The 25344-nt window shown below is 51.6% G+C and overlaps 1 protein-coding gene across 1 annotated transcript in view; it reads right to left on the bottom strand.

Annotated features, from left to right (window-relative positions):
• Positions 1-1421: 1421 nt before the first annotated feature.
• CRY2 (cryptochrome circadian regulator 2) overlaps positions 1422-25344 on the bottom strand; it is a 40677-nt gene continuing 16754 nt past the window's right edge. Inside the window, exons 4-12 of the mRNA XM_049779645.1 lie at positions 24015-24199; positions 20478-20566; positions 17256-17396; positions 16040-16351; positions 15750-15901; positions 15442-15644; positions 15181-15267; positions 14069-14216; positions 1422-1736 (exon numbers count right to left, since the gene is read on the bottom strand). Of these exons, the coding sequence (XP_049635602.1) occupies positions 14071-14216; positions 15181-15267; positions 15442-15644; positions 15750-15901; positions 16040-16351; positions 17256-17396; positions 20478-20566; positions 24015-24199 (1315 nt within the window). The 3' untranslated portion in view covers positions 1422-1736; positions 14069-14070. The remainder of the gene's footprint in view (positions 1737-14068; positions 14217-15180; positions 15268-15441; positions 15645-15749; positions 15902-16039; positions 16352-17255; positions 17397-20477; positions 20567-24014; positions 24200-25344) is intronic.

The following is a 25344-nucleotide window of genomic DNA, read 5'->3' as shown; positions in this document are numbered from 1 at the left end:
GAAGCTGGAGCAGTGCTCTGGGGGGCAGAGGACAGCATGAAGAGGCCATTGTCTGTGTCCTCTCCCCACTCACCCTCCAATTTGCTCCAATGAGAGGGGGGCCAGGAGGGTGGCGAAAGAGGTGGTCCCATCCCCTGTACCCGGGGAAGAGCCTGTGGGGAAGGTAGGAGGAATCATTCTGGTATCGGAAGTTGCTGCTACATCAGCTCTAACAGCCCAGCCTCAGACTTATCTCAGGTCTCTCATGTCTACCTGGCCAGGCTCGCTCTATGTCCCTCCTGCAGAACCCCCTTTCCCCCATTCCTGTCCCTCCTGGTTGGGGGATTAAAGAACCAGGATGATCCAGACCCACATGCCTAGCCAGCACCCCAACAAGATGGAGAACAGTATTGGACTCTCAGGTAGAGAAATCCCAAAGTTTTCTGAGGTCGCAGCTGGCCAGGGGTAGGATGCTCTGAAAATGTGGTCTGCAGGATTCGGCCCGAAGATTGAGGACCATGAAAGAGCAGACCGGGGTGGAAGGGATCATGGCTCTGTGGCCAGGACAGGTCACAGGGGAGGTAGAGAGGCAGTGGCCTGAGGCCAGCTCCCTGTAGATGGGAGGAGACTGTCCAGAGAGAAGTCAGCCACTTGCTTACACTTGCCCCAGTGGACAGATGGACAGACAAAGACACACACACAGACACACACACACACAAACACACACATTCATTCTTTGTGGCTCAAGTACAGGCCACAGGGTGGAAGACTTGTCCAGTCCAGCATACCAGTTTTACAGACTGTCCCCTCATGCCCTGATCCCCTGCATGCTGACCAGACCAGAAGAACCCTGGCAGCCCTCAGCACACACACACACACACCAGAGGCTGCCCTCACTTGCTGCACTGTGGGGTCCTGGAGTGTGGCTAGAGATGGGGGTTTCTGATCCCAGAGAACCTGTGCCCACATATCGAGAGAACTGGGGTTCTGGTCCTGATCTTAGGTCTTCACCCAGAAAAGTGGGGTACATTTCAGGTATCTGTTGTACCTGCAGACAGAGCAGTCACTTTGGGGGCAGGGCAAGGACTATATCGCACATCCTGTGCTCATGCCCAGATGCGGGGAGGCGCCGAGCCAGGGGAATTTTCAACTAAGAGAAGAGCTGAGCCCAAGTGGTAATACCAGGACCACATGTGTCCAACCCCAAGGATGCCCAGGAAGTCTCTGGGACCTCAAGTTATCCATGAGACAACACTGTGAGGCCTGAGCCCTATCCCAAGTCTGCGGGGGTCAGCACAGAGAGGACTTGACCCAGGGTCACTGGCAGAACCTCTAGCCTGACATCTCGGGGTGGAGATCAGCAAAGGCAGGTACAACCAAGGTTCTGGCAGTGTTCTGAACCCTGGGGTGAAAAGAGAACACACACAAACACACACACACCACACACACATGGCCACACTTCTCCCCCGAATGCTACCATACACACAAACACACACACTTGCAGACTCACTCCATCAGTCTTTGCTTGGCACAGCAGGATAGAAAGGCACACACCCAGGCACACCCCTCCTCCGCACATGTCACACACATACACACACACACACACACACACACACACACACACACACACACACACACATGTTCGCTCCATCCATCCATCATTGCCTGGAGCAGCGGCAGATTGTGCCAGGTGGTGACAGCCTCTTAGGCAGGCAGGCAGGCACCTCGGCTGGGCTCATAGAGTCTCAGCTCTGCAGCTGGAAGAGAAAAAAAACAGCAAAAAGGAACATTTAGGAGGCACCCAGCTACCCACAGACAGTGCAGAGCCAGGAGTAACCCCTGAGCATCATCGGGTGAGGCCCAAAAACCAAAAAAAAATTTTTTTTTGAGGTGGGTCACTCCTTTCTTCAGAGAGACCCACTTTGATTTTTTTGTTTTGTTTTGTTTTTTGGGTCACACCCAATGGCGTTCAGGGGTTACTCCTGGCCCCATGCTCAGAAATCGCTCCTGGCAGACTTGGGGGACCATATGGGATGCCGGGATTCGAACCATTGTCCTTCTGCATGCAAGGCAAATGCCTTACCTCCATGCTATCTCTCCAGCCCCTGAGAGGCCCACTTTGAGAGGCTTTCCCGGGGGAGGCTGAGCCTGGGGATTGACTAGTCTAAGAAGGACTTGGGGCTGCTGAGGGCTGGGATGGCCTAGGTGCCTAAACTCTTCACAGGCGCTGGCTTCGGACAAACTCTGCAGTGTGTGAACCCCTCTAAGAGTTGGGCTGGGGCTGCAGGAGGTTGATGCTGTCCCAGTCAGTGCTCAGTGGCTGCTGCCCGTGAGGCAGACACGACAGAAATAGTCACAGGAGAAGCTGCCAGTGGGTGGCGTGATTCGGAAGACAGAGGTGATGTTTAGAGATAGCACAGGTTCACATGCTGAGAGCAGAACTTTGGGAGACGGGGGACGACACACAAGGATGACGTAGCTCAAAGGATTCACGATCCTGAATCTGGGTCAGAGGAAAGAAATGGCCTCGTTTCTGCGGAGGATGGGGAAGCCCATCCTCACACCGAGTCTGTCGATAGGGGTCCGGCATGTCTGAGAGAAAAAAGAGATGTGAGGTCTGTGACCCATTTGCAGAGTCAGTGTTGGGGAGACAGACGCCATAGTAGAAAACCGGAGAGCTACAACAAGGGGTATGGCACTGGCCTTGCAAGTGGCAGACCCTGGTTCAATTTCTGGCACCACATGTGGTCCCCTGCATACCTCTGGGAGTGATTCCTGAGTGCAGAGATGTGAGTAACCCCCAATACTACTGAGTGTGGCAAAACAAAAAAACCTCAAAAAACCAATCACCCCAGAGTCAGAAGGGTGGCATAAGCAGTAGGGCGTTTGCCTTTCATATGTTGACCTAGGACGGACCTTGGTTCTATCCCCTGGCATCCCATATGGTTCCCCAAGCTAGGAGGGATTTCTGAGTGCATAGCTGGGAGTAACCCCTGAGCATCACCAGAAAAAAAAAACCAAAACAAAAAACAAACCAATCAACCTCCCTCCACTACACATAAGGTGCAGCTGACTCACTTACTTAGGCCAGATACTTGTGTTAGGTCTGAATGTGGTTCCCCCACTCCCAAAAGCCCCATGTTGAAGTTCTGACACTTAGTAGTACCTCAGAATAATATGACTGCTTTTGACTTTGGGGGGTGGTGGTCATTCCTGGCAGTGCTCAGGGGTTACTCCTGGATCTATGCTCAGAAATCACTTCTAGCAGGCTTGGGGGACCATATGGGACGCCAGGATTCGAACCACCATCCTTCTGCATGCAAGGCAAACACCCTACCTCCATGCTATCTCTCTGGCCCCTATGACTACCTTTGAAAATGGGGCTTTTGCGGGGAGTGGTTTGGGCTACTCAGGGACTATTCCTGGCAGTGCTCAGGGGTTACTCCTGGTTCTACACTCAGGAATTACTCTTGGTAGGCTCAGAGGACTATATGGGATGCTGAGAAATCAAACCTGGGTTGGCCATGTGCAAGGCAAGTGCCCTACCCACTGGACAATAGCTCCAACCCTGGAAAAGGAGACTTTAAGGAGATAATTAAAGTGTGTGGGGGGGTGAGAAACAGAGAAACAGTGCAGCAATGAGGGCATTTGCTTTACATGTGGCTGACTCATTTTTATCCCCAATGTCCCCATATGATCCCCCAATCCCTGCTAGGAGTAATTCTGAGCACAGAGCCAGAAGTAAGCTCTGAATACAGCTGGGAGTGGCACAAACAAAAGAAGAAGTTATACAAAGGGAGAAAGATGGGACCAAGGCACAGTGGAGAGGGTGTTTGCTTTGCACGAAGCCAACCTGGGTTGAATTCTTTTTTTTTTTTTTTCTGGGTTGAATTCTTGGCATCCCTCCCTATGGTCTCCCAAGCCCAACAAAAGTGATATCTGAGTACAGAGCCAGGAGTAATGCCTGAATATCTCCAGGTGTGGAAAAAAAAAAAGGAGGAGGGGGGATTGGATTCGAAGAGATAGTACAGCAGGCAGGGCACTTGGGCTTGATCCCTGGCATTCCGTATGGTCCTAGAAGTGACCCCTAAGCACAGAGCCAGAAATAGGTCCTGAGCTCTGCTGGGTGTGGCCCCAGAGAGCTGAGGTTAGAAGTGGGTCTGCCTGGGACCAATAGGAAACCCAAACCTGCCTTCTTACCAGCTACACTAGTCCTCTGGAAAGCACTGCTCCTGCAGGATTCCACAAAAGCCAGAGAGAAGATGTGAACATGGTGATGTGGGGACATGGAGCCACAACCTTGGGAATACAGACGCCAACAGAAAAGGAACATATTCAAGCCCAAGAGTTCAGAGAAGGGGGATCAGTCCTCTCACAGTTTGGGCCGAAGAGAAGGCACAGAGGGTGGGACATTAGTTTTGTACGAAGCCAAACCAGGTTTGATCCCCAGCATCCTAGATGGTCCCATGAACAATGCCAGGAGTGATTCCTGAGTGCAGAGCCAGAAGTTATTAAAAAAAAAAAAATCCGGGACCGAAGAGATAGCACAGCGGCGTTTGCTTTGCAAGCAGTCAATCCAGGACCTAAGGTGTGAATCCCGGCGTCCCATATGGTCTCCCCTGCCTGCCAGGAGCTATTTCTGAGCAGATAGCCAGGAGTAACTCCTGAGCACCACCAGGTATGGCCCCAAAACAAAAAAAACAAAACAAAACAAAACAAAATCCAAAATCATCTCAGCACCTGCAACTCTGTGGAATCGAAAGGTTTCAGATGAACCTTTATCTAGAAGCAGAGTAAAACAAAGAGCAAGTTTAAGAAGTGAGATTCATTGCACATTCATCAACCTGGTCTGAAAGTCTGTATTTATTGCCCCGTGCTGACTGAGAGACATTTGGTACATGGATCTCGAAGCAGGACCCTGGGATTAAGCCAAAGAGATTATTCTTCTCAACAAACTGGCAAGTGGGGAAGAATCCGGTCACCAGACACCTCCTTTTCCTTCCCTCCCTCTCTCGGGGATGGGGGAAGATGGGAATTCTCAGAACAATGGCTCTGTGAATAGTGCTACAATGAGCATAGGGCCGCAAATGCCTTTTCTGCACTGTTTCTGGGCCCCTAGGGTATATTCCAGGAGTGGTGGGGAAAAGAGAGAGAGGAAAAGTATCTGTCACAATGGCAAATTGGAGTGGTGGTGGGGTGAGCAGGAGGGAAATGGAATATATATTTTTGGGGGAGGAGGGGTCAGACCCGGCAGCGTTCAGGGGTTACTCCTGGCTCTATGCTCAGAAATCGCTCCTGGCAAGCTCAGGGGACCATATGAGATGCCAGGATTCAAACCACCATTCTTCTGCATGTAAGGCAAATACCTTACCTCCATGCTATCACTCTGGCCCTGGAAACGGAAAATATTTTAAAGAAAAAAACCCATAAGGGTTCTTAACTTTAAGAGGGTCCAAGGAGAGACACTGCAGATATGCTGAGTTTCTATGCCTTTTTCCATGTGTATAAATAGGTGTCATTTTCAAGGGAGAGATCAGACTCTCCATAATGCAGGTAACTGCAAAAGGGTTTAAGAACCTATGTCAGGGCCCGGAGAGATAGCACAGCGGCGTTTGCCTTTCAAGCAGCCCATCCAGGACCAAAGGTGGTTGGTTCGAATCCCGGTGTCCCATATGGTCCCCCGTGCCTGCCAGGAGCTATTTCTAAGCAGACAGTCAGGAGTAACCCCTGAGCACTGCCGGGTGTGGCCCAAAAACCAAAAACCAAAAAAAAAAAAAAAAGAACCGATGTCAAAGAAAGCATATTGGGAAAGGTGCTGGCCTTGCACATGGTCAATCCAGGGTCAACCACCAGCACCCCTTTTGATCCCAGAAATGATCCCTGAGCAGAGATTAAGCCTGGATTAAGCCCTGAGCACAGCAAGTGTGACCTAAAACCAAACAACAGAGAGAAAAACCAATGCCTGTTAGCTCAGTGGTAAATGCCTGGCATGTATGGGGTAAGGGCATATGAAAACTGAAATCCAAGCCTGATTCTAGAAAGTAAGGGGCACACACACACACACACACACACACACACACACACACACACAATGGTGTCAATGTCTACTGCCAACATGTCAGCCCAAGGTGAGGTGAACTCGCCAGGCAGTGCCAAGTAGTAGGCTAGTGACGGAAGTGGCATTATCTGGTCTCCATGAAGCCCCATGATCCGAGTCTCTAGGAATCAGGGTGGCGACCACAAGCAACCATGGCTTTGAAGAATCTGTTTGTCCTTGTCTACAAGGTGAATCAAAGGACTGTTCCACGAGCAGTTCAAGCTGCTCGATCAGCAGATAAGGAGCGGGGCTTATTCTCCAGCTAGGGCATCAGTCTGCAGGAAGAGGGGCCTGGGGAAATCAAATGAGGCCTTGCAGGAAAGTGATGACAGCAGCAGGGAAGGAAAAGGAACAGCGACCGGGGCGAGGTTCCAAGGGGGAAATAATCTCATCAAACATGCACTGGAAATCAATCTCGGGTGTCCCACTCTCTGGGCCTGTAGTTAATCCGACAGACAGAGAAGCAGCTGGAATGTCAGCTGTCTAGCAGGTGATGACTGACTCTCCACGTGCCGAGGTCCCTATGCCCTCACACCCCATCCCTTAGCTGTAATAGTAGCCCAGCTCTAGATGTCACCCTTGCAGGGGTGCCAGGTCGGGGGACATGTGGGACATCAGGGCCGTAGGTCTGGAGCAAACCTGAGTCCTGTGACAAGTCTCAGCTGTCACCCTTCCCCACCACAGAGTGTCTGCAGAGGGGCAGAGGCTTCACCGGAAGCTCCTCAGTTAGCAGCAGGCAAGCACGAAGGTGCAGTCTATTGAGTATGTAGGGAGGTGGAGTGTGGTGGGGAGGCAAACGGGCAAATCTCTGGGCTTGGAGCCACCTTCCTGGACAGTGCCACCCTTGTCGTCTCATCCAACAATTGCACAGAAAAAAGTGGGGACACCGGCTAGCTAAGAGCTGTTTAGCAAGTACCAGAGACAGACAGCACATGGGGACACCGAATCCCATCCTCCCAGATTTGGGGAGGATGAGTGGGGGATTTCTAAGCGGTGTTCAGAAGGCTCTCCTGCTGATTCCTGGCCATCTGGGCAGGAAGTTCATTTGCAGGGCTGAGGACATGGTACTGCTCAGGCCCTGTGGTGCCAGGGATCACCTGGGCCACCCTGGGGTGCTAGGGGCCCCCAGAACTGCACCTAGTCATGTTCAGGGATCAAACCTGACTTGGTTGCCTCTAAAGCAACACTAGACTCTCTGTGGAAGTCCAGATTTCATGAGTGAGTCGCAGGATCTTCTCCGTCCGGCTATTCCCAGACTGGCCTGCAGGTGCATTTACAGTTGGTGTCATGGTATCACAGGGCAAGGAGAAGAGATTCCAGAAGTCAGGAATCTCAGGGAAGGCCCCCAGTCACCACCCCCCACTCTGAACTGGAAGGTGACCTCTGGCTTTCTCCACAGAGCACTATGTACTGACAGAAGGGCAAGTGGAACATAAGCCTCCACCCCACCCCCTAGGGCAAAACAATTGGACCAAAGAGGAAAAAACTCCATACGTACACAATCCAGCTAAGGGAATCCTGAGCTGTCAGCAACTCTGGGGATTGTGGGGAGTGGATGGGACAAGAGCAGTTTGGGGACTGGCCAGTAAAAACCAGCAAATGTCAGAGGACAGGAGGAGATAAGAAGGGATAGAGACCAGGGAGTGTCAACCCACTGGATCTCCTTAACCTGGGTGGTCAGCATCTGCCCCTTGACCTACCAGTAGAAAGAGCCACAGAGCTCAGTGCTGGCTGAGGCACCAAAGTCCAACACTGGAGCATTGACCATTAAAGAGCGAGTGTCACATGTAAGGCTGGAGCAACAGTGAGGAGGAGAGGGCACTTGCTTTGCACATAACCGACCTAGGTTGGATCCCAGCTACGCCATGTGGTTCCCCGAGTCCTGCCAAGAGTAACTGCTGACTGCAGAGCCAGGGCTAACTCCTGAGCATCACTGGGTGTGATCCCAAACCACGACAAAACAAAACAAAACAAAACAAAGAGGAATGAGTGTCTCATGTATATCCATAAGGCTGGCGCACCCCAGGCAAGTTGTTTGTGCTGGCCCAGATCAAACCACTACAGTGAGCTGGCAGAGGGAGGGAAAGGAGCCTGTCCGGCCTCTCATCAGATACTATCTGGGCTGAGGCCTCCCATCCAGCCCAGTGTGTCGGCTCTGGCATCAGTCATTCCCACAGGCCCTGAGCAGCAGGGGTAAGAGGTCATGTGACCTCATCTGCAGACTTGGGGAACCATATGTGACGCTAGGGATCAAACCCGGGTCTGTACGGGGGTTGGCCTTGTACAAGGCAAACAGTGCTGTCACTGTGGCTCATGTGCAGTGTTGTGTTTTTTTTTTTGTTTTTTGTTTTTTTTTGTTTTTGGGTCACACCCGGCAGCGTTCAGGAATTACTCGTGGCTCTGCACTCAGAAGTCACTCCTGGCAGCCATGGGGACCATATGGGATGTCGGGATTCCAAATGGGGTCTGTTCTGTGTTGGCCGCGTGCAAGGCAAATGCCTTATTGCTGTTTTATCGCTCCAGCCCCTGCATTTTTTTTTTTTGGTTTTTGGGTCCACCCGGCAGTGCTCAGGGGTTATTCCTGGCTCCATGCTCAGAAATTGCTCCTGGCAGGCACAGGGGACCATATGGGACGCCGGGATTTGAACCGATGACCTTCTGCATGAAAGGCAAATGCCTTACCTCCATGCCATCTCTCCATAAGCCCCTGCATTTTTAACAGAGCCAGTTCAGAGTGGGTTTCATCTTCTTTCCTTGACAGAACGCTAAGATGAAGGCAGGAGAGGCACAGCTAGAGCTCAGATGAGGCTCTGAGCACCCGTAGGCCCAGGAGCTCTAGTCAGCTCAGAGTGAAAGGCAGGCGCCTTCCTAACCAGCCAGCCTCCAGAGAACACAGTGCCCCCTGTGTCTGCCATGAAGGGGTCTGCATCTGTCCAGCACTCTGATGGAGGCCCAGGCCTTCGGAGCACATGTGCTAGAGGACAGAACTCCAGAACAAGGCAAGAGGCAGCCGCTGGCCCTGGATCCTCTGCTGTAGCCTCCTGGGCTCGTTCTCCACACCTCATCCTCCAAACACAGAGGATGAGGGTGCTAGAGACAGCACATGGGGACACTGAACCCCATCCTCCCTGATTTGAGGAAATGAGTGGGGGTTTCTAAGCCTGCTCAATCATCCCACTCTTCCACCTCCTAATGCCCCACAAAGGCACCAAAGGACTCACCTAGAAGCAGAAGTTCTTTAAGGCCTTGGGGAAATAGCTGAGCACAGGCCCAGGTGCAATCCCTGGCACCATGTGGTTCCTGAGCACTGAGACAGGAATATGATCCCACGAGCACTGTGGGTATGACCTCCCCCCAACCCCAAAATTTTATTTATTTTTTAATTTTTAAAAACATTTATTTATTTAGGTTTCTGAGCCACACCCGGCAGCACTCAGGGGTTATTCCTGGCTCTGTGCTCTTGGCAAGTTAGGGGACCATGTGGGATGTCAGTAATTGAATCCGGGCCAGCCATGTGCAAGGTAAATATCCTACTGCTGTGTTATTACTCCGACCCAAAACCCAAAAATTAGAAAAAAAAAAAGATCATGAATTTAAAAATATTACTACTAATAACAATACTAATCACTCCTAGTTACTAGGTGCTTTGTTAGCCCACATTTCCTGGGGGGGGGAGGGGTACAGCTGTTCAGGGCTCCCTCCTGGCTTTGCACTCAGGATTCATTCCTGAAGGACTCAGGGGACCATCTGGGGTGCTGGGGATAGAATCCAAAGCAAGTGCCTTATCTATTGAACCACTGCTCTGGCTCTAGGAACCAGAGAGGGGTGGGGGTGGGGGTGGACGGGTCCCTGACTCAGACAATGATGAAATTAGTGATTCTCAAAGGACAGACCTTGCACTGTGCATGAGCTGGGAAGATGAGCTTGTTAGAAATGCAGGATCTTAGCACACACACACACCCTCCCCCAGGGATGGGGCTGAGAGAGCTGCAGCTCAGCAAATCGACAGAATTCCACCGCGCACACGAGCCAGGAATCACCTACACCCCAGCAGACAATCGGATTCTTACTCTTCCATGTGCCCCATGGGATTGCTTTGTGTCCCAGTTCTGGCTCATGCGAAAGGGGTGAGCTGCTGTGGGGGTGCTCTGGGGCAGCCTGCTTTCCTGACACAGGCAAAGAGGCGTAGCCCTGACAACCTCAGATTATGATATTCAACCTCACCAGGCCCACCCATAATGGCTGTCCTTGCAGAGGGCCTAGCTATATCAGTGGTCTCCCTGGGTACCATCTCTCTCTCTCTTGCTACGTGGCACAGTTCCCGCCCAATCGCCAGGCCCACAGAGCTTGGTATATAAATAGTACCTGGCAAATTGTTCAATCCACATTGAGGATCGAGTGAGTGAGGTGACTTCTCAGTCCCTCTCCCTGCTGCTTTGAATAAAGAAAGAATGGCTGGATCTGTAGCAGCCAGTGTGAGGCCAGGAAGCCAAAGACTCTCAGTTACGGGTTTCCTAGGGGAGAAAGTCTGTGTCTGTGGAGCGGGAAGACATAGAGATGGCCCTGGTGGTCACATGTGTTCCTGACTCACAACCTCCATCATTGCAGGGGAGGAAGCCGGGAGCAGCTCACTCATTTGTGCCAGATTGCATCACTGTCGAGCTGGTTTTATGGTCCACAACAGACCAGAAGACCTTGGCGCTTGAGTCCAACTCATCTTTCAGGCCCCAAGTGTAATCTTCTGTATTGTGTTTCCGGATCACTCTAGCTCACCAGCAGCTGTCTGAGAACAGCCTGCAGAATGCCTGGGGATTAGAGGCTATTTGTCCTCTGCTTTCTGAACTGGCTGTTAAATCCCCAATGGCAGGGCACCAGATCACATTGCTTATCTGGGCAGCCATGGGGAGAGTGGAGGTGGAGATAAATAGCAGGAATGATGGAGAGAGTAGGGTAGGGAAGAAAGTTTGTTTTATAGGATTACATCCAGTAGTGCTGGGGATCATACACAGTAATAGGGATTGGACTGGAATTGGCCCTACCCTCTATGCTATCTCTCTGTCCCTATATGTCTCCCTCATGGACAATAATTTCTTCTTTTTTTGTGTGTGTGTGTAGATAACAACTTCATGCTGAGTTGGCTACTGGCTTACTGGATGGTAAGCCTTGGGCCCACACTATAAGAACTAAAACTTAAAAACAGTCAAAGGTCTATCCAGGTCATGGGTAGAAGGAAGGGAACATGAGTGGTGGGAGTAGAGGTAGAAATAATGGATGCTTGAAAATCCACTGGAAACCACCATGAAGATCCTGATGACTAAATATATAAAATAAATAAAAAACTTACTGCACAGCCCTGACTCTTAGTTTCTCCATTCTTTGGCCTTCTCAGCTAAGAGTCAGAGGATTAACCTGACCAGTTCTGGATTTGTAAGACAGAAAGAACTTGGCACAGGCACAACCTAAGAGATCAGGTTACCGGGACTCCCAGAATGGATCAAACCAAGCTAGGTCAGGGTGTCGACGACAGAAAACCCAAGGGGCTAGCGGAAGGGCATCCAAGACTTGCTACCTCCAAGCCATCAAGCCCAAACACTAAAACAAGGCGACCCCACTGGCCCCTGAAGTGGAAAAGAATCTGTTGGCTCTTTGATGACAATTATGGCACAGACAGGGCTCAGACGGGACAGCCTGGAATAAGGTCTCAAGGGGTTATGCAGACAGTCCTCTGCATCTGTCCCCAAAGGGCAATTATGGTTGGAGAGAAGCAAGTAGACAGTAAGGGGTAGAGTCAGGCAAGAGAAGCTATAACAGGGAAAGAGGAAGAAGGCAGCCAGGGTCTGGGTGCCTGAGGTGTATAGTACGCGAGGTTGGGCTGTGCTGGGCTGACAAAGCTGAGCTGTGCTTGCCTGGGCTGGACTAGGCTGTTCTGTGCAGAGCTGTGCCTTGCTGAGTTGGGCTGAACTGGGCTAGCTGGGCTGAGCTGGGTTAGACAGGGCTGAGCTGGGCTGGACTAGGCTGAGCTGGGCTGAACTAGACTGAGCTGGGTTGAGCTGGGCTGGACAAGGCAGAGCTGAGCTAGGGTGGACTAGGCTGAGCTGGGCTGAGCTGGGTGGGACTAGGTTGAGCTGGGCTGAGTTGGGCAGGACTAGGCTTAGCTGGGCTGAAATAGGCTGAACTGGGTGGAGCCAGGCTTAGCTGGACTGGACGAGGCTAAGCTGGGCTGATATGGGTTGACTAGGCTGACTGAGCTGGGCTGAACCTGACTAGGCTGAACTGAGCTAAGCCTGGCTGGACTTGGTTGTGCTGGGCTGAGCCGGACTGGATTAGGCTGAGTTGGGCTCAGCTGCAGTGAACTAGACTGAGCAGTGGTGGACTAGGCTGAGCTGGGCTGAGGTAGGCTGAACTAGGCTGAATTGGGCTGGACTAGGCTGAGCTCAGCTGAGCTGTGCTACACTAGGATGTGCTGGGATAGTTGGACTGAACTAGGCTGAACTGGGCTGCACTTGGCAGGGCTAGACTAGACTAGGCTGGGCTGGGCTGGGCTTTGGAAAGGTAGTGCTGCCCTCCACTGGCTACCACAGAGCACGACCACCCCCTCAGGCACCATCTTGGTCCAGAGCCATTTCTCCCACAGTGGCACAACCAGGCCCACTGCTTTCTCTGTGATTCTCTTTGAAAGGTGGAAAAGGGGCCGGGTAGGTGGCGCTGGAGGTAAGGTGTCTGCCTTGCAAGCGCTAGCCAAGGAAGGACCGCGGTTCGATCCCCCGGCGTCCCATATGGTCCCCCCAAGCCAGGGGCGATTTCTGAGCACATAGCCAGGAGTAACCCCTGAGCGTCACCGGGTGTGGCCCAAAAACCAAAAAAAAAAAAAAAAAAGAAAGGTGGAAAAGCCAGGCACAGTGTATAAAGACAAGGGAATATTCCCAGGCTCTAAGGCAAGATGAAATCCTGCAGTCTGGGGCCGGAACGATAGCACAGTGGTCGGGCATTTACCTTGTACATGATCTACCCAGGACAGATGGTGGTTCGATTCCCGGCATCCCATATGGTTCCCTGAGCCTGCCAGGAGTGATTTCTGAGCGTAGAGCAAGAGTAACCCCTCAGCACCACCAAGTGTGACCCAAAAATACATTAAAAACAAACAAACAAAAATAAATCCTGCAGTCTGCTGTGCTCGTGCTGAGTAAAGTAGGACACATCGAGAACAGTCTTGCTCATAGGTGGGATGTGAAGTGGCACAAGAAGGGAGAAGGGAGTGACAAATGTTCAAAGGGTGCCAGAACTGGCCTACAAAACTCAATTTACTGTGACAGGAGAAGGCGGGGGCAGGACTCTGATGTGGGTGGGGGGACCCTGAAATAACAGTGCAGGGAAGGGGTCCTCCTGTCGGGGGCTATGGAGCCAGGACACTGTATGCATGGAACCATTACTGACTATTCTAAGTTACGGTAACTGAAATAAAAATGATTTATTTTTTAAAGGGGCCAAACATTAATACTATTTAATTACAGTTTAATTAGTAATAAATACTGTTTAATAATTCATGGCCCAGTGTTTGAGCTTGGTGGAGTTCAGGGGTGGGGTGGCTGTACGTGGCATGGAGGTATGTGCCATGCTGGGGATCGGACCCTGACTTCTCGAGTGCTAGGTGGGCACTCTACTACTTGAGCTAGCTCCACACCATCCCTGTAGCTGGCAAAGAAAGAGGAGGGCTTGACTTAAAAATTTTTCTTTTAGTCTTAAAAGCACAGCGCTTCACATGAATAAAATAGAATAAAATGAATAAAATAGAATGAATTAAATCTGGGAAGAAGAGGAAGAGCAGAGGACAGTGTCTCTGAGCTAAAACCTTGCAATAAGCACGCGGCCCCTATAGGCATTTACTCGGGGTGTCTGCTCTCAAACTCCGGCGGCAGAGAGGTGAGGTGTGAATCCCACCTGGCCCCCACCAGGCCCCCACCTTCCAGCAAGTTCCCAGCCTCCCTTACTCACTCTCAAACGGCCGAGCTTGAGCTCGGTAGCTCCAGGACTGGCAACTCGGCCACCCTGGCCCGTTTGCTCAACTCTTCTCCAGGGAGCTCCTCGGCTGCTTCCAGCTTACGTTTGGGGGATGTGGGTGCCGCAGGGAGTGCTCTTGGGCCTACAGAGAAGCAGGTCACAGGTCATGTGGGTGCCAAGATGACCTGAAACCGCACCTTGCAGCTACCCAGTGTGCTGCCGCTGAGGCACTCCCTTGATCTGACCCTCAGCAGGGACCCCATTATTTGTAGTGGCCCAGAGAGCAGGGTCAGATCCAATCCGCTCAAGGCCCCCCTTCCCCAAAGGACCAGGGGAGTCAACCCCAGGGAGCTCTGGCCTGGCCGAAGTCCCTGCCCGAGGGAGAGGCCATTCCCTCTGAGGGCCAGAGACAGGCCCCAGCATGCAGTCCAGGAGGGTAAATGGGATTCCCTGAGTTGCAGTTGTCCTTACCCAGAGAACCCTATCTGCATACTTGTCTACCCTTCTAGTGGCCCCCAGAGCATACAAGGTGAGCCAAAAAAAATCCAGGACTGAGGCCGGAGTGATAGCACAGTGGCAAGGCATTTGCCTTGCACAAGGCCACTACAGGATGAACCCCGGTACGAATCCTGGCATCTCATATGGCCTCCTGAGCCTGGCAGGAGCAACTTCTGATCACAGAGCCAGGAGTAAACTCTGAGCAATGCCGGATGTGGCCCCAAAACAAAAACAAACAAAAATATCCAGGTCAGGCCCTCTCTCTCCTTACAATTCCCTAGGGTTGTGTGGTCCCCACCTGGGCTCTGCTCTCCCCCTCTGGGCCTTTTCTGGCTCTTCCTTCAGCCTACATGCTCATCCTCCAGTTATGGAAAAGGTGGACCCTGCTTGAGAGACACTCACGCCTACCCCATTCCAAGGAACCCCAATAAATGCTCCCTATGTCTCTCTTCCAGATTCTTCCCCATGTCCCTAGTGCAGCCTGCTGTCTGTAATGCCCTGTTGTAATGCTCTATGGTCTCTTTGCACGCCCATTCCCATAGGGACCCAAGCTACTCAGAGCAGGAGGTGGTGGTACCCGGGGTTCTCACTGCCTGAGAACTCCTCACCTGAACTGCCTCCCGCCTGGCTGGAGCTGGGTTCTGCCACGGGATTGCTGAGTTCTTCAATGCAGGATGGAACCGAGGCCAGCAGACCTGGGAGACAGAGAGACTCTGGTGGGACTGGGCTGATTCTGGACCACGGGGCACAAAGCACCCAGAGCAGCCACCTCATTCATCCCAGAACCCTGGTAAGCTGGAACCACACTGTGGCCCAGAAGCCAGCCAAGAGCAATGCTGTGCGGCCTCTCCACCTCCCCGGCTGCTTACAGAGTCCTCGGTAGCGGGAAAGTTGCTGGTAGATCTGCTTCATGCGCTCAATGTTGAGTCGGCTGGTTTCTGCATGGTTAACGATGGGCCGCGGATAATCTATGCCCACCACGCACTTGGCCGCTTTCTGCACTGACTCGGGTGCGTTCCAGGGCTCATAGATGTAGCGTGAGGGGAAACCTTTCAACTTGGGCAGGTACCGCCTGCAAGATGCACAGGGGAAACTGGCCATCAGTGCCTGTGAGGACCCTTCTTCAGGGGGTCAGGGGTGCCGGGAGATAGGAGGTGACCCTGGGGGTAGTCATCACCTGATGTAGTCCCCGCTGGGGTCCGTGCGACGGCCGAAGCCCACAGGGCAGTAGCAGTGGAAAAACTGCTGGAAGAAAGCGCTGCAGGACAGCCACATCCAGCTGCCCGCGTTCACGCTGAAGTCGGCATCCAGAAGCAGCTCATCAAACACCTTTGAGGAAAGAGGGACGTATGTGGGCCCTGAACACCTGGGGGGCACATGGTACCTGCCTCCTGCTGCTGTGCCCGGTGGAGGAGACAACCCAAGCCTGGCTCCCCTTGCACCCCGCCCAGAAGGGGCTGCACTCACTCGGACTCCGCTCTCCCAGCTGACCCAGAGGTCACCACGCGTGAGGAAGCAGGCCACGGCGTGTCGGGCCAGGTGGTGGATCCAGCCCTCCTGCCTCAGCTGCGTCATGATGGCATCGATCCAAGGGAAGCCCGTCTTGCCCTCGGCCCACTTGGCCAGGGCCTCAGGGTTGCAATCCCAGGGGATCTGGATGCAGATGGGGTTCCCCTCCATGCGGTCGAAACGAGGGTTGTTGGTAGCCGCCGTGTAGAAGAACTCGCGCCACAGGAGTTGGCCGAACAGGGACAGTGGTGGGCTGGTGCTCTGCTTCACCTGTGGGTGGGATGGTTTCAGGGACTTCTGGGAGAGGCTGGCTGTGATCACTACCTGGAATATGTCCCTCCCCAGTGGCCCTGGGCCTGTGGCACAGTAGTCCCTAGAAATAGAGGGCACCATATGTGCAGTTTAGAAGCTCAGGACCTGGCAGGCCACAGGGGGTCAGTGTGAGGCCGGTAATGCAGCCCTGACTGGCTCTGCTTCTTACGGCAGCGCTCTCTGGCCAATGGCATGTGACAGGCCACAGTGGGAGAAAGGCCCAAGCTGGTGGACTGTGGGCTGATGTGCAAGGCTAAAGAACACTGATCTAGAAAGGCAAAGGGCATTTTCCCCAGAAGCAGCATCCAGAGCCTCATGCCATGAGCTGGCTGTGAAGACAGCATGAAAACACCAGGCGTCAGTGAATGCATGTGGCCGTGTGCAGAGTGGCTCCTTCCCCTGAATGTGGCTGTGGCAGGGGCCTTTCTTCTTCCCAGCTTCCCCTTTGTACATCTACCCCCACCCAGCCAGAGCTGCTGTGTCTCCACTTCAGGCCTGGCCATCACCCTCTTCCTCCCACCTAGGACAGGCCTATCAACTAGCTCTCAGCAACTCTGCCATCACTTGGGTTGCTTTTCAGCCCGTTTGGCTCTCCCAGATAACCTGCACTGGATTCATATTCACAGCCTGGGAGCATGAGTGGTGCTCTCATCTCTTGCCATGAGAGATGGGCACTCCCCAGCACCCATTCTGGGTCCAGACTCACTCCCAGACAGACACTGCCGGGCTCCACAGCCTTGGCCCCCACTATCCAGCTCAGAGAAAAAGTCTTCTCACAGTGGCTCACTGTGCCGTTCACTAGCAGTGACTTGGGATGGGGATGTTGGCGGCCCCTTCCCTGGCCTTCCTCCGCCGTCCTCACCTTCTCATACAGTTCCCACAGGCGGTAGTAGAAGAGGCGGCAGGAGAGGCAGCCGAAGCGCAGGTAGGGGCTGAGGCCCGTGGGGCTGGCCAACAAGGAGTTGGCATTCATGCGGGGCTTCTCATAGTTGGCAACCCAGGCCTGCAGGGGCAGGAGTGGGGAAGAGAAGAGAAGCCTGGCTGTCAGGGACAAGAAGCTGAGGCAGGCAGGGGTCTGGTCAGGACCACACATGGTACCAGCTTGGGAGACAGGCTCAAGGCTGCACCAGCAACCCGGGTCACAGGATGTCCCAGGGAACCCCTTCCCAACCAAACTACCAGGTCACTGTGCTCATCCCAAGGCTGTTATTTCACCTGCTAGCAAGGTCTTTGCTCCCCTGAGCTCCTTCTCTGTTAAAGGAGAACTAAACAACTTCCCACCTCCTGGAGCAAATGTTCAATGGCAGAAGGTTGGGGGTCACAGTTTGTGTTCCATTCACACCAATGCTTCTTTTTCTTTCAGCCACACTCAGCAGTTCTGGGGTTCCAACCTGGCCTGCATGCCAAATGCATGCTCAGCTGTTGGAATAACCAGTTTTTACCCTTTTCAGCATAATTTTTTTTCTTGGGCAGACCCAGCAGTGGTTCAGAAGTTGCTTCTGGCTCTGTGCTCAGAAATCGTCTCTGGCAAGATTGGAAGATCATATGGGATGCCGGGAATAGAACCCAGGTCCGTTCCAGGTTGGCTGTGTGCAAGGCAAATGCCCTACTGCTGTGCTAATCGCTCTGGCCCCTATTCAGGATAATTCTTCTTTGCTTCTGCTGCTCATTCTTGGACTCAAAAGTACCTCTGGATTGGTCCCTTAGCCCTACTTGTTTTCCTCTTTTTTTTTTTTTTTTTAGCCCTACCCATTTTCCAACCTTGGGGATGGGTCCTTCTCTTCTTCCCAAAAAAGACCTCGGGTTAGAGAAACTGCAGCTTTTGGTTCTACAGCTAGCCTGTCTGCCTACTGGTATCATTTGCCAGCAAGCAAAGCTCGTGGTGGACGTTTTCCTGAACCTATTCTACTTCTACAACCTTATATGGATTATTTTGTTGTGTTGGCATTTGCTTCCAGACCAGAGTTGCCCAATGCTGCTGAATACGGTAAAAACACGTTACTCTAACACTCAGCCAGGTGAACTTTTCCTCACATCCCAGCCCACCCCACACATGCCCCTTTTGCAAACAACACTCATTTTTCTGGTGGTGACCCAGCCTTCCCTCGAGGGGTTGAGAGGTCATGAGTGAGGTCTGGCTGGGAATGCACCTGGATATGGAGCCCAGGCTGGGGCCTCCCCCACTGCTGCAGGAACCCCTTGGGGCTGGAAAGCTGTGCTTCCCTGCAGGTCTCCCCTCCCTTCCTCATTCTGTTATCACCTGGCTTGGGCTTTGAGCCAAATGCCACAGCATCCGGCAGGAACAGAGAAAATGTGACCTCATCTAAGCTGCAACCACTGAACTTTGTCAAGTGCCTGCCAAGCTGGCTGGCGGGGTAAAGGAGTTGGACAAAGGGAATGTGGGGTGGGGGATGATAAAGTATGGGAGCACTAGTGATGAAAGTTGATATGATAGGGGGGATTGGTGTTGAAATACTATTTGCCTAAAGCTCGACCATCAATAACTTTGTCAACCAAGGCTCTCTAATGAAGTACCTTTTTTAAGAACAAACAAAACAAAAATTGTAATCTCGGATCTCTGGGACCCATCTCCCTCTGCCCAGCCCTGCCAGGGTATTGGGTCCCTGTGGCACTATGGAATGCGGCTTCCGGTCTTCCCCATCAACTCCTACTTTACCCACATGGGCCATTTGTTCTCTTGGTTGAAGCCACGGCAGCAACCAGTGCCTGAAAGGAGGCCAGCTGGGTGTGCTGCAGGCACACAGGACACCAACCGACTCTACTAATCCAATAACCTGATGACCTCTTAGGAAGCATAAGTTTGATAACCACAGAACCAGAGAGTTGGTAGAGGCCTTTGGATTGGTTCTCATATTGCCTTCTATTTAGATGTCTCTCAATTGGTTCCTTTGGTTTTCTTGTTAAAAGATGTTTCCTGGGGCCGGAGAGATAGCATGGAGGTAAGGCATTCATTCGCCTTGCATGCAGAAGGTCGGTAGTTCAAATCCTGGCATCCCATATGGTCCCCAGGGCCTGCCAGGAGCGATTTCTGAGTGTAGAGCCAGGAGTAACCCTTGAGCATTGCTGGGTGTGACCCAAAAACCAAAAAAAGAAAAAAATATATATGTTTCCCTATTGCCTCCTCATCTGGCTTTTCCCCTCTCTTGGTGTGGGCTTTGTTTTTCTCAATAAAGGCTATTCGGGAGGCCTAGAGGGGAAGCTGTCATCTAGGCTGGTGGTTCCATGTGGTGGAACAACTGCTTGAGGGTGAACAGCTGGCAATGTGAGTTTCTGGCCTGTTATTCCTTCCCAACTATGTGTAGATTATTTCCAGTGTCAGAATTGCTGCCGGACCTGCGTCTCTTGTTCTACCCAGACAGGGAACATGGAAATCCCTTTCCCTCTTGGAGTATTGTGGAATGTACAACCCACCATTCAACACCAGAGCTTTCTCTGACTCACTCACTGTGTGACCTCAGGCAGATGACTGAGGGGGCTGGTTGGGTTCAGAGTCACAGTGTAATCCCCGGGAGGGTCCCCCGAGTTTCTCCAGGAGTGATCCCTGAGTGCAGAACCAGGAGTAAGCCCCTGAACACAATCAGATGTGGCCCCTACCTGCCCCATGGGGAGAGATTAGTGTCTATTGGGTAGGGAGGCTGGTTTGGTTGTTGCTGTTGTTACTGTTGGCTTTGCTTTGGAGTCACACCTGATGGTGCTCTAGGCTTAGCCCTGGCTCTGCTCTCAGGGTTCACTCTGAGAGGACTCTGGGAACCATAGGGAGAGCCAGGAATGGAAACCAGATGGGCCATTTGCAAGTCGTGCCCTCCCCGATGTACTATTGCTCTGCCCCGAGTCTGCAGGCCACAAAGTCAATGGTGGTCTGACTCATACTACAATGACCAGTGCAACAAACTCATCCTGCAGGGTGGCTGCAGTGACTGGCCTGTCGCTGCCACCAGGCAGTTTTCATTCTCCAACAGGCATGAGGAAAGAGGCACTAAATCGACATAGTGTGACTGTGGCCAGTCCCCAGCCCTGTACCCTTGGCCTGAGGGTCAGTAACTCAGAGAGACTTGGTACCTACCTTCCGTTCCAAGTGCTTGTCCAGGCGGGCCAGTGCCTCTGTTTCCCCTCCTTGCCAGACAGCGGGGCCGAGCCCTTCGGTGGGGAAGCCTGCAAAAGATGGAGTGAGTCACAGACAGGCCTGGAAAGTGGGCCACAGCCAGGTGGACAAACACCCCTCACTGCTGTCCCTCTGGGCACTTTGCGTGGAGCAGCTGGGGCAGGACTAGAGCCTGGGGTCTGTGAATGTCTGGGTGAGCTGAGCTTGCTCTCCCAACTGTGACTTTCCTCCTATCTTTTCTCTTGACTTCCAGGCAGGGGAAGGCTGGCCTGGACACCTGGTGACTGTTTTTTAGGTGAGAAAGGCCCACTCTTTGTTCAGAAACAAAAAGGTCCCCCAGTGTGGGATCATGATGGGGTAAAGCAGGGGTCTCAAACTCAATTTATCTAGGGGCCGCAGGAGGCAAAGTTGGGGTGAGGCAGGGCCGCATAAGGGATTTCACAAAAAAAAGTCCTCAAATGTCATTATTAACAGTTTTAATTATTTTTTCTGAACATGAATAGAACATTGAGTGAAGATCATGAACAGTTCTTCAGAACATGGCATCTTTTGCCTATTCCTTGCTGCCAGAAACTTGATAGCACCACTTCTCACAAATCTGAACCACATTTGGCTTTAGAGAGGAAGCAGTTGAGACCCTCAGTATGGCTTGATGATGATCATCATTCAGTCTAGACCTGTACTTTGACTTATTGAAGTTCAATGTAGAGAATAACTTTTCACACAAATATGTGCTCCCAAAAAGGCACATGGTGTGCTTGAACATTTGGGAAAGCTCAGGGAAGCTGTGGGGCAATTCTCTCAAAAATTGCCCATGCATGTCTGCTTTTCCACTAATCTCCCTGAACTTGGCTTTGAGATCAGAGTTGCATTGCAGGTCAATGAGCTCCATTTGAAGCACAGGAGGGACATCTTGCACATCAAAGGAAAAGGGGTCCACAAAAATTTGGAAAGTGGCTCTGTGCTTTTTGAAGTCTGCAAATCTGTGATCAAATTCCTTCTCTAGCTTAAAAATATTTCTCACCACTGAAAGGCATGCCTGCATCCACAAGCTCCTTGCATGCTGGGAAATGGCAAAGGTTTGTCTGAGAGAGCTGGGATTTCCATAACACAAGTGTTTTTTTTTTTTGTCTGTTTGTTTGTTTTTTTGGTTTTTGGGACACACCTGGCGTTGCTCAGGGGTTACTCCTGGCTGTCTGCTCAGAAATAGCTCCTGGCAGGCACGGGGGACCATATGGGACACCGGGATTCGAACCAACCACCTTTGGTCCTGGGTTGGCTGCTTGCAAGGCAAACGCCGCTGTGCTATCTCCGGGCCCACCATAACACAAGTTTTGTGGAGAATGCTCTCACGTTGTAATAGGCAGCACTGATAAGCTGCCCTGGGCCTTGTAACATCTTGTTTAGTACATTCAACTTATGTGTGATGTCAACAAGAAAAGCTAAGTCCATGAGCCATTTTTTATCACAATCTCTGCAGAAACAGCATTCCCATCCTTCTCCATGAAGGCTTTCACTTCTTCTCGCAACTCAAAAAATCTTTTCAGGACATTTCCCCTGCTGAGCCAACGTACCTCGGTGAAATAGAGCACATCTCCATATTCTGACTCCATTTCCTATAAAAATAACACGGAACCTCCTGTGCTTTAAGCCCCTGGATCTAATTTGGTTGATGCATTTCACAACAACAGACATCACATTGTCACACAACAGGCATTTACTACAAAGGGCCTGCTGATGGATAATGCAGTGAAGAGCAATGCCCTCTACACCCTCCTCTTCATGTTTTTTTTTTTTTTGAACAAGTGCCAGCAGTCCATTTTTCCTCCCTGTCATCGATGGTGCTCCATTGGTTATTATTCCAACAAACCTCTTGCATGGCAAACCAGCATTCTCAATGGCATCACACAGTTGCCGAAATAGCTCATTTAGTGGTGGTCTGGCCATGCATTGGAATTATTGTGAGCAGCTCCTCTGTCAATTCAAAATTGCAATCAACACCACAGACATAAATTGTGAGCTGCGCAGTGTCTGTTATATCTGTGCCCTCGTCAAGAGCAACTGAGTATGCATCAAAACATACTTTCTCACACAGTTGATGATAAATGTCACTTGACATGTCAGAAATGCGCTCTGCCACAGTATTGGCAAAAAGGCTGATTTTGCTAAACTGACCTTTCTCTTCCAGACAGATAATACTTGCAGCCTGTAACATGCATTTTTTTTTTTAACAAACTCTCCTTCTGTGAATGGTTTCCCTGCCTTAGCAATCATCTCACTAACCATGTCACTAGCTTCGACTGCTGCAACATTCTTTTGGGTTGCTTTCTTGAAGAAATCTTGTTGCCTCATTAGACATGTTTTAAGACTGGCAACCCGCTTGGCTCTCTCATTTCCTTGATATTTTGCACATTCCTCAGCATGTTTAGTTGAATAATGGCGTTTCAAGTTGTATTCCTTGTGCACTGCAACTTTCTCTGAACAAATAAGACATGTGGGGATGCCCTGTGCTCAACAAATACTGCTGCTCCCACTTTTCCTGAAATTGTCTGTGCTCGTCATCAATCTTTCTCGTGTTCATTGCAGGCTTTGATGAAGTCATGATGAGGGTATGACAAAATCTAATTCTGTAATAAACTTCTCTCCCTTAGGCCTCTGATAATGCAAGGGACAGAGGGCAGGAGCAGCGGAAATGACGTCTGCACTAGGCGCAAAGTACTTGCAATTATTCGCATACCGAATATTTGCAATAAAAAGATCACATTAGTAAAAAAAAATCGCATTAAACATTTGCATACCCTGAATAGAACTGCTCGGGGTATGCGAATGTTTAATGCAAGTTTTTTTTTTATTAATGCTATTTTTTTTTTTTTTTTTTTTTGGTTTTTGGACCACACCCGGCGGTGCTCAGGGGTTACTCCTGGCTGTCTGCTCAGAAATAGCTCCTGGCAGGCACAAGGGACGATAAGGGACACCGGGATTTGAACCAACCACCTTTGGTCCTGGATCAGCTGCTTGCAAGGCAAACACCGCTGTGCTATCTCTCCGGGCCCACTAATGCGATTTTTATTGCGATTATTCGGTAAGTGAATAATCGGGAATACTGCGATATTTGAAGGCCGGCCGTGGGCCACAAAATGTTGTATGGAGGGCTGCAAATGGCCCGCAGGCCGCGAGTTTGAGACCCCTGGGGTAACGGTTGGGCGAGGGGAAACAGAATGGGGGGTGGGCAGTCCATGATCAGTGTGGTTGACTAAAGCAGAAATGCTGGTTCTCCTGCTAAGAGAGAGGTGCCAGCACCAGACAGTGCCCACATGCAGAAAGGGAAAGAATGGAAAGAAGCATGAAATGGTGGTGGTGGTGAGGGGGGAGAAATCTCTCGGACATCTTGCACAGATGACAAGTTGGAGGACAGAGCCTAAGGCCATCTCTGACTCATTTCTGTCTCCATTTCCCTGCCTTGTTCCTGTCAGAGGGGAGCCTAAATATGCCACATACCCAGCTCCTCGAGGGAGGGCACACCGTAGGTCTCATCATGGTTCTCCTGGATCTCAGCACGGCAGTTCTCCATCTGCTGGCGGCTCACGGAGCCCACGGGCTTCCTGGGCAGCTCCATGCGGCCGATGATGGCCTGAAAGCGCTTGTAGGTGAGCGGTGGCTTCTGCCCATTCAGCTCAATGATCCTGGGGAACCAAAAGCACAGCCAGTGTCCCTCACTTTCCCAGGCCCTGTGGTCTGGCTCAGGACCTGCCCTGCCCAAAGACAACCCAGGCTTACCCAGCTTCTCGGGACTCCCCACACAAAGGAGTGGGAGAGGGAATAAGGCACCCCTCTATTTTCTCTAGAAGTGGCAGGGACCAGGGCCACAGCAGGACATAATCCCAGGCGCTACGGAGATAGTGCAGTGGGTAGGGCACTTGCCTTGCATGTGGCCAACTCGGGTTCAATCCCCAGCATCCCATATGGTCCCCTGAGTCCCATCATGAATGATCCCTGAGTGCAGAGCCAGGAGTAAGCCCTGAGTACTGCTGGGTGTTGTCCTCAAACAAAACAAATGTCCCCCACCCAAGAAAACCTGATCCCAGCTTCCTTGGTACCTCCTGAAGTGGCCTGAAGACCAACCTGTCTCATAGTCATGGATCTACCCCTGCTAGGTACCTGGGCTTGTCTGCCCAGCCTCAGAAAGCCTTGTGGATCCTGCTCTATCCCAGGGCAAGCCTTGAGAAAGTGCTCTGATAAGGGTACAAGCTCCTCTCTTGGACACGTATAATTTTCCGATTCCTATTTACAGAGAGAACCAGAAGTGGGGGAAGAGTCAGTCTCCCAGGCCCAAGCCAGAGGTTGGGAGTGGGGCCAAGAGCAGCAACTAAAATGGAGGTGCTACAGTTTACAAAGGTGTATTTCATTCTGGGAAGGAGCCTGGCTGGGAGAAGTTTCTTTCCTTTCCTTTCCTTCCTTTTTTTGCTTTTCTTTCTTTAGATCTTTCTTTCTTCTACCGATTCTTTCATTTTTTTTTCCCTATCTTTTCCTTTCCTTTTTCCTTGCCTGCCCTGTCCTGTCCTATCTGGAGTCACACTCTGCTTACTCCTGGCTCCATGCTCAGGGATCACAGCCAAACAAGTGTCCTACCCACTGTTCTATCTCTCTGGCCCTGAAGCTTCTTCTATGAATGAACTGGAATGGTTTGGAGTCGGATTCCCAAGATCCTAGCTAAACAGCTTCAGCCACCGTGGAGGTGGGGGCAAGTACATTTCTCAGTGGTCCCCTTGTCCCACTCCTCCCTCTCTGGGCACAGAGCCCTAAGGCTGGTATGTGGCAGGACAGAGGC

The sequence above is a fragment of the Suncus etruscus genome, chromosome 9 (assembly GCF_024139225.1).
Source record: "Suncus etruscus isolate mSunEtr1 chromosome 9, mSunEtr1.pri.cur, whole genome shotgun sequence".
In the NCBI taxonomy this organism is placed as follows: domain Eukaryota; kingdom Metazoa; phylum Chordata; class Mammalia; order Eulipotyphla; family Soricidae; genus Suncus; species Suncus etruscus.
This window is presented reverse-complemented; position numbering and strand designations above follow the sequence as displayed.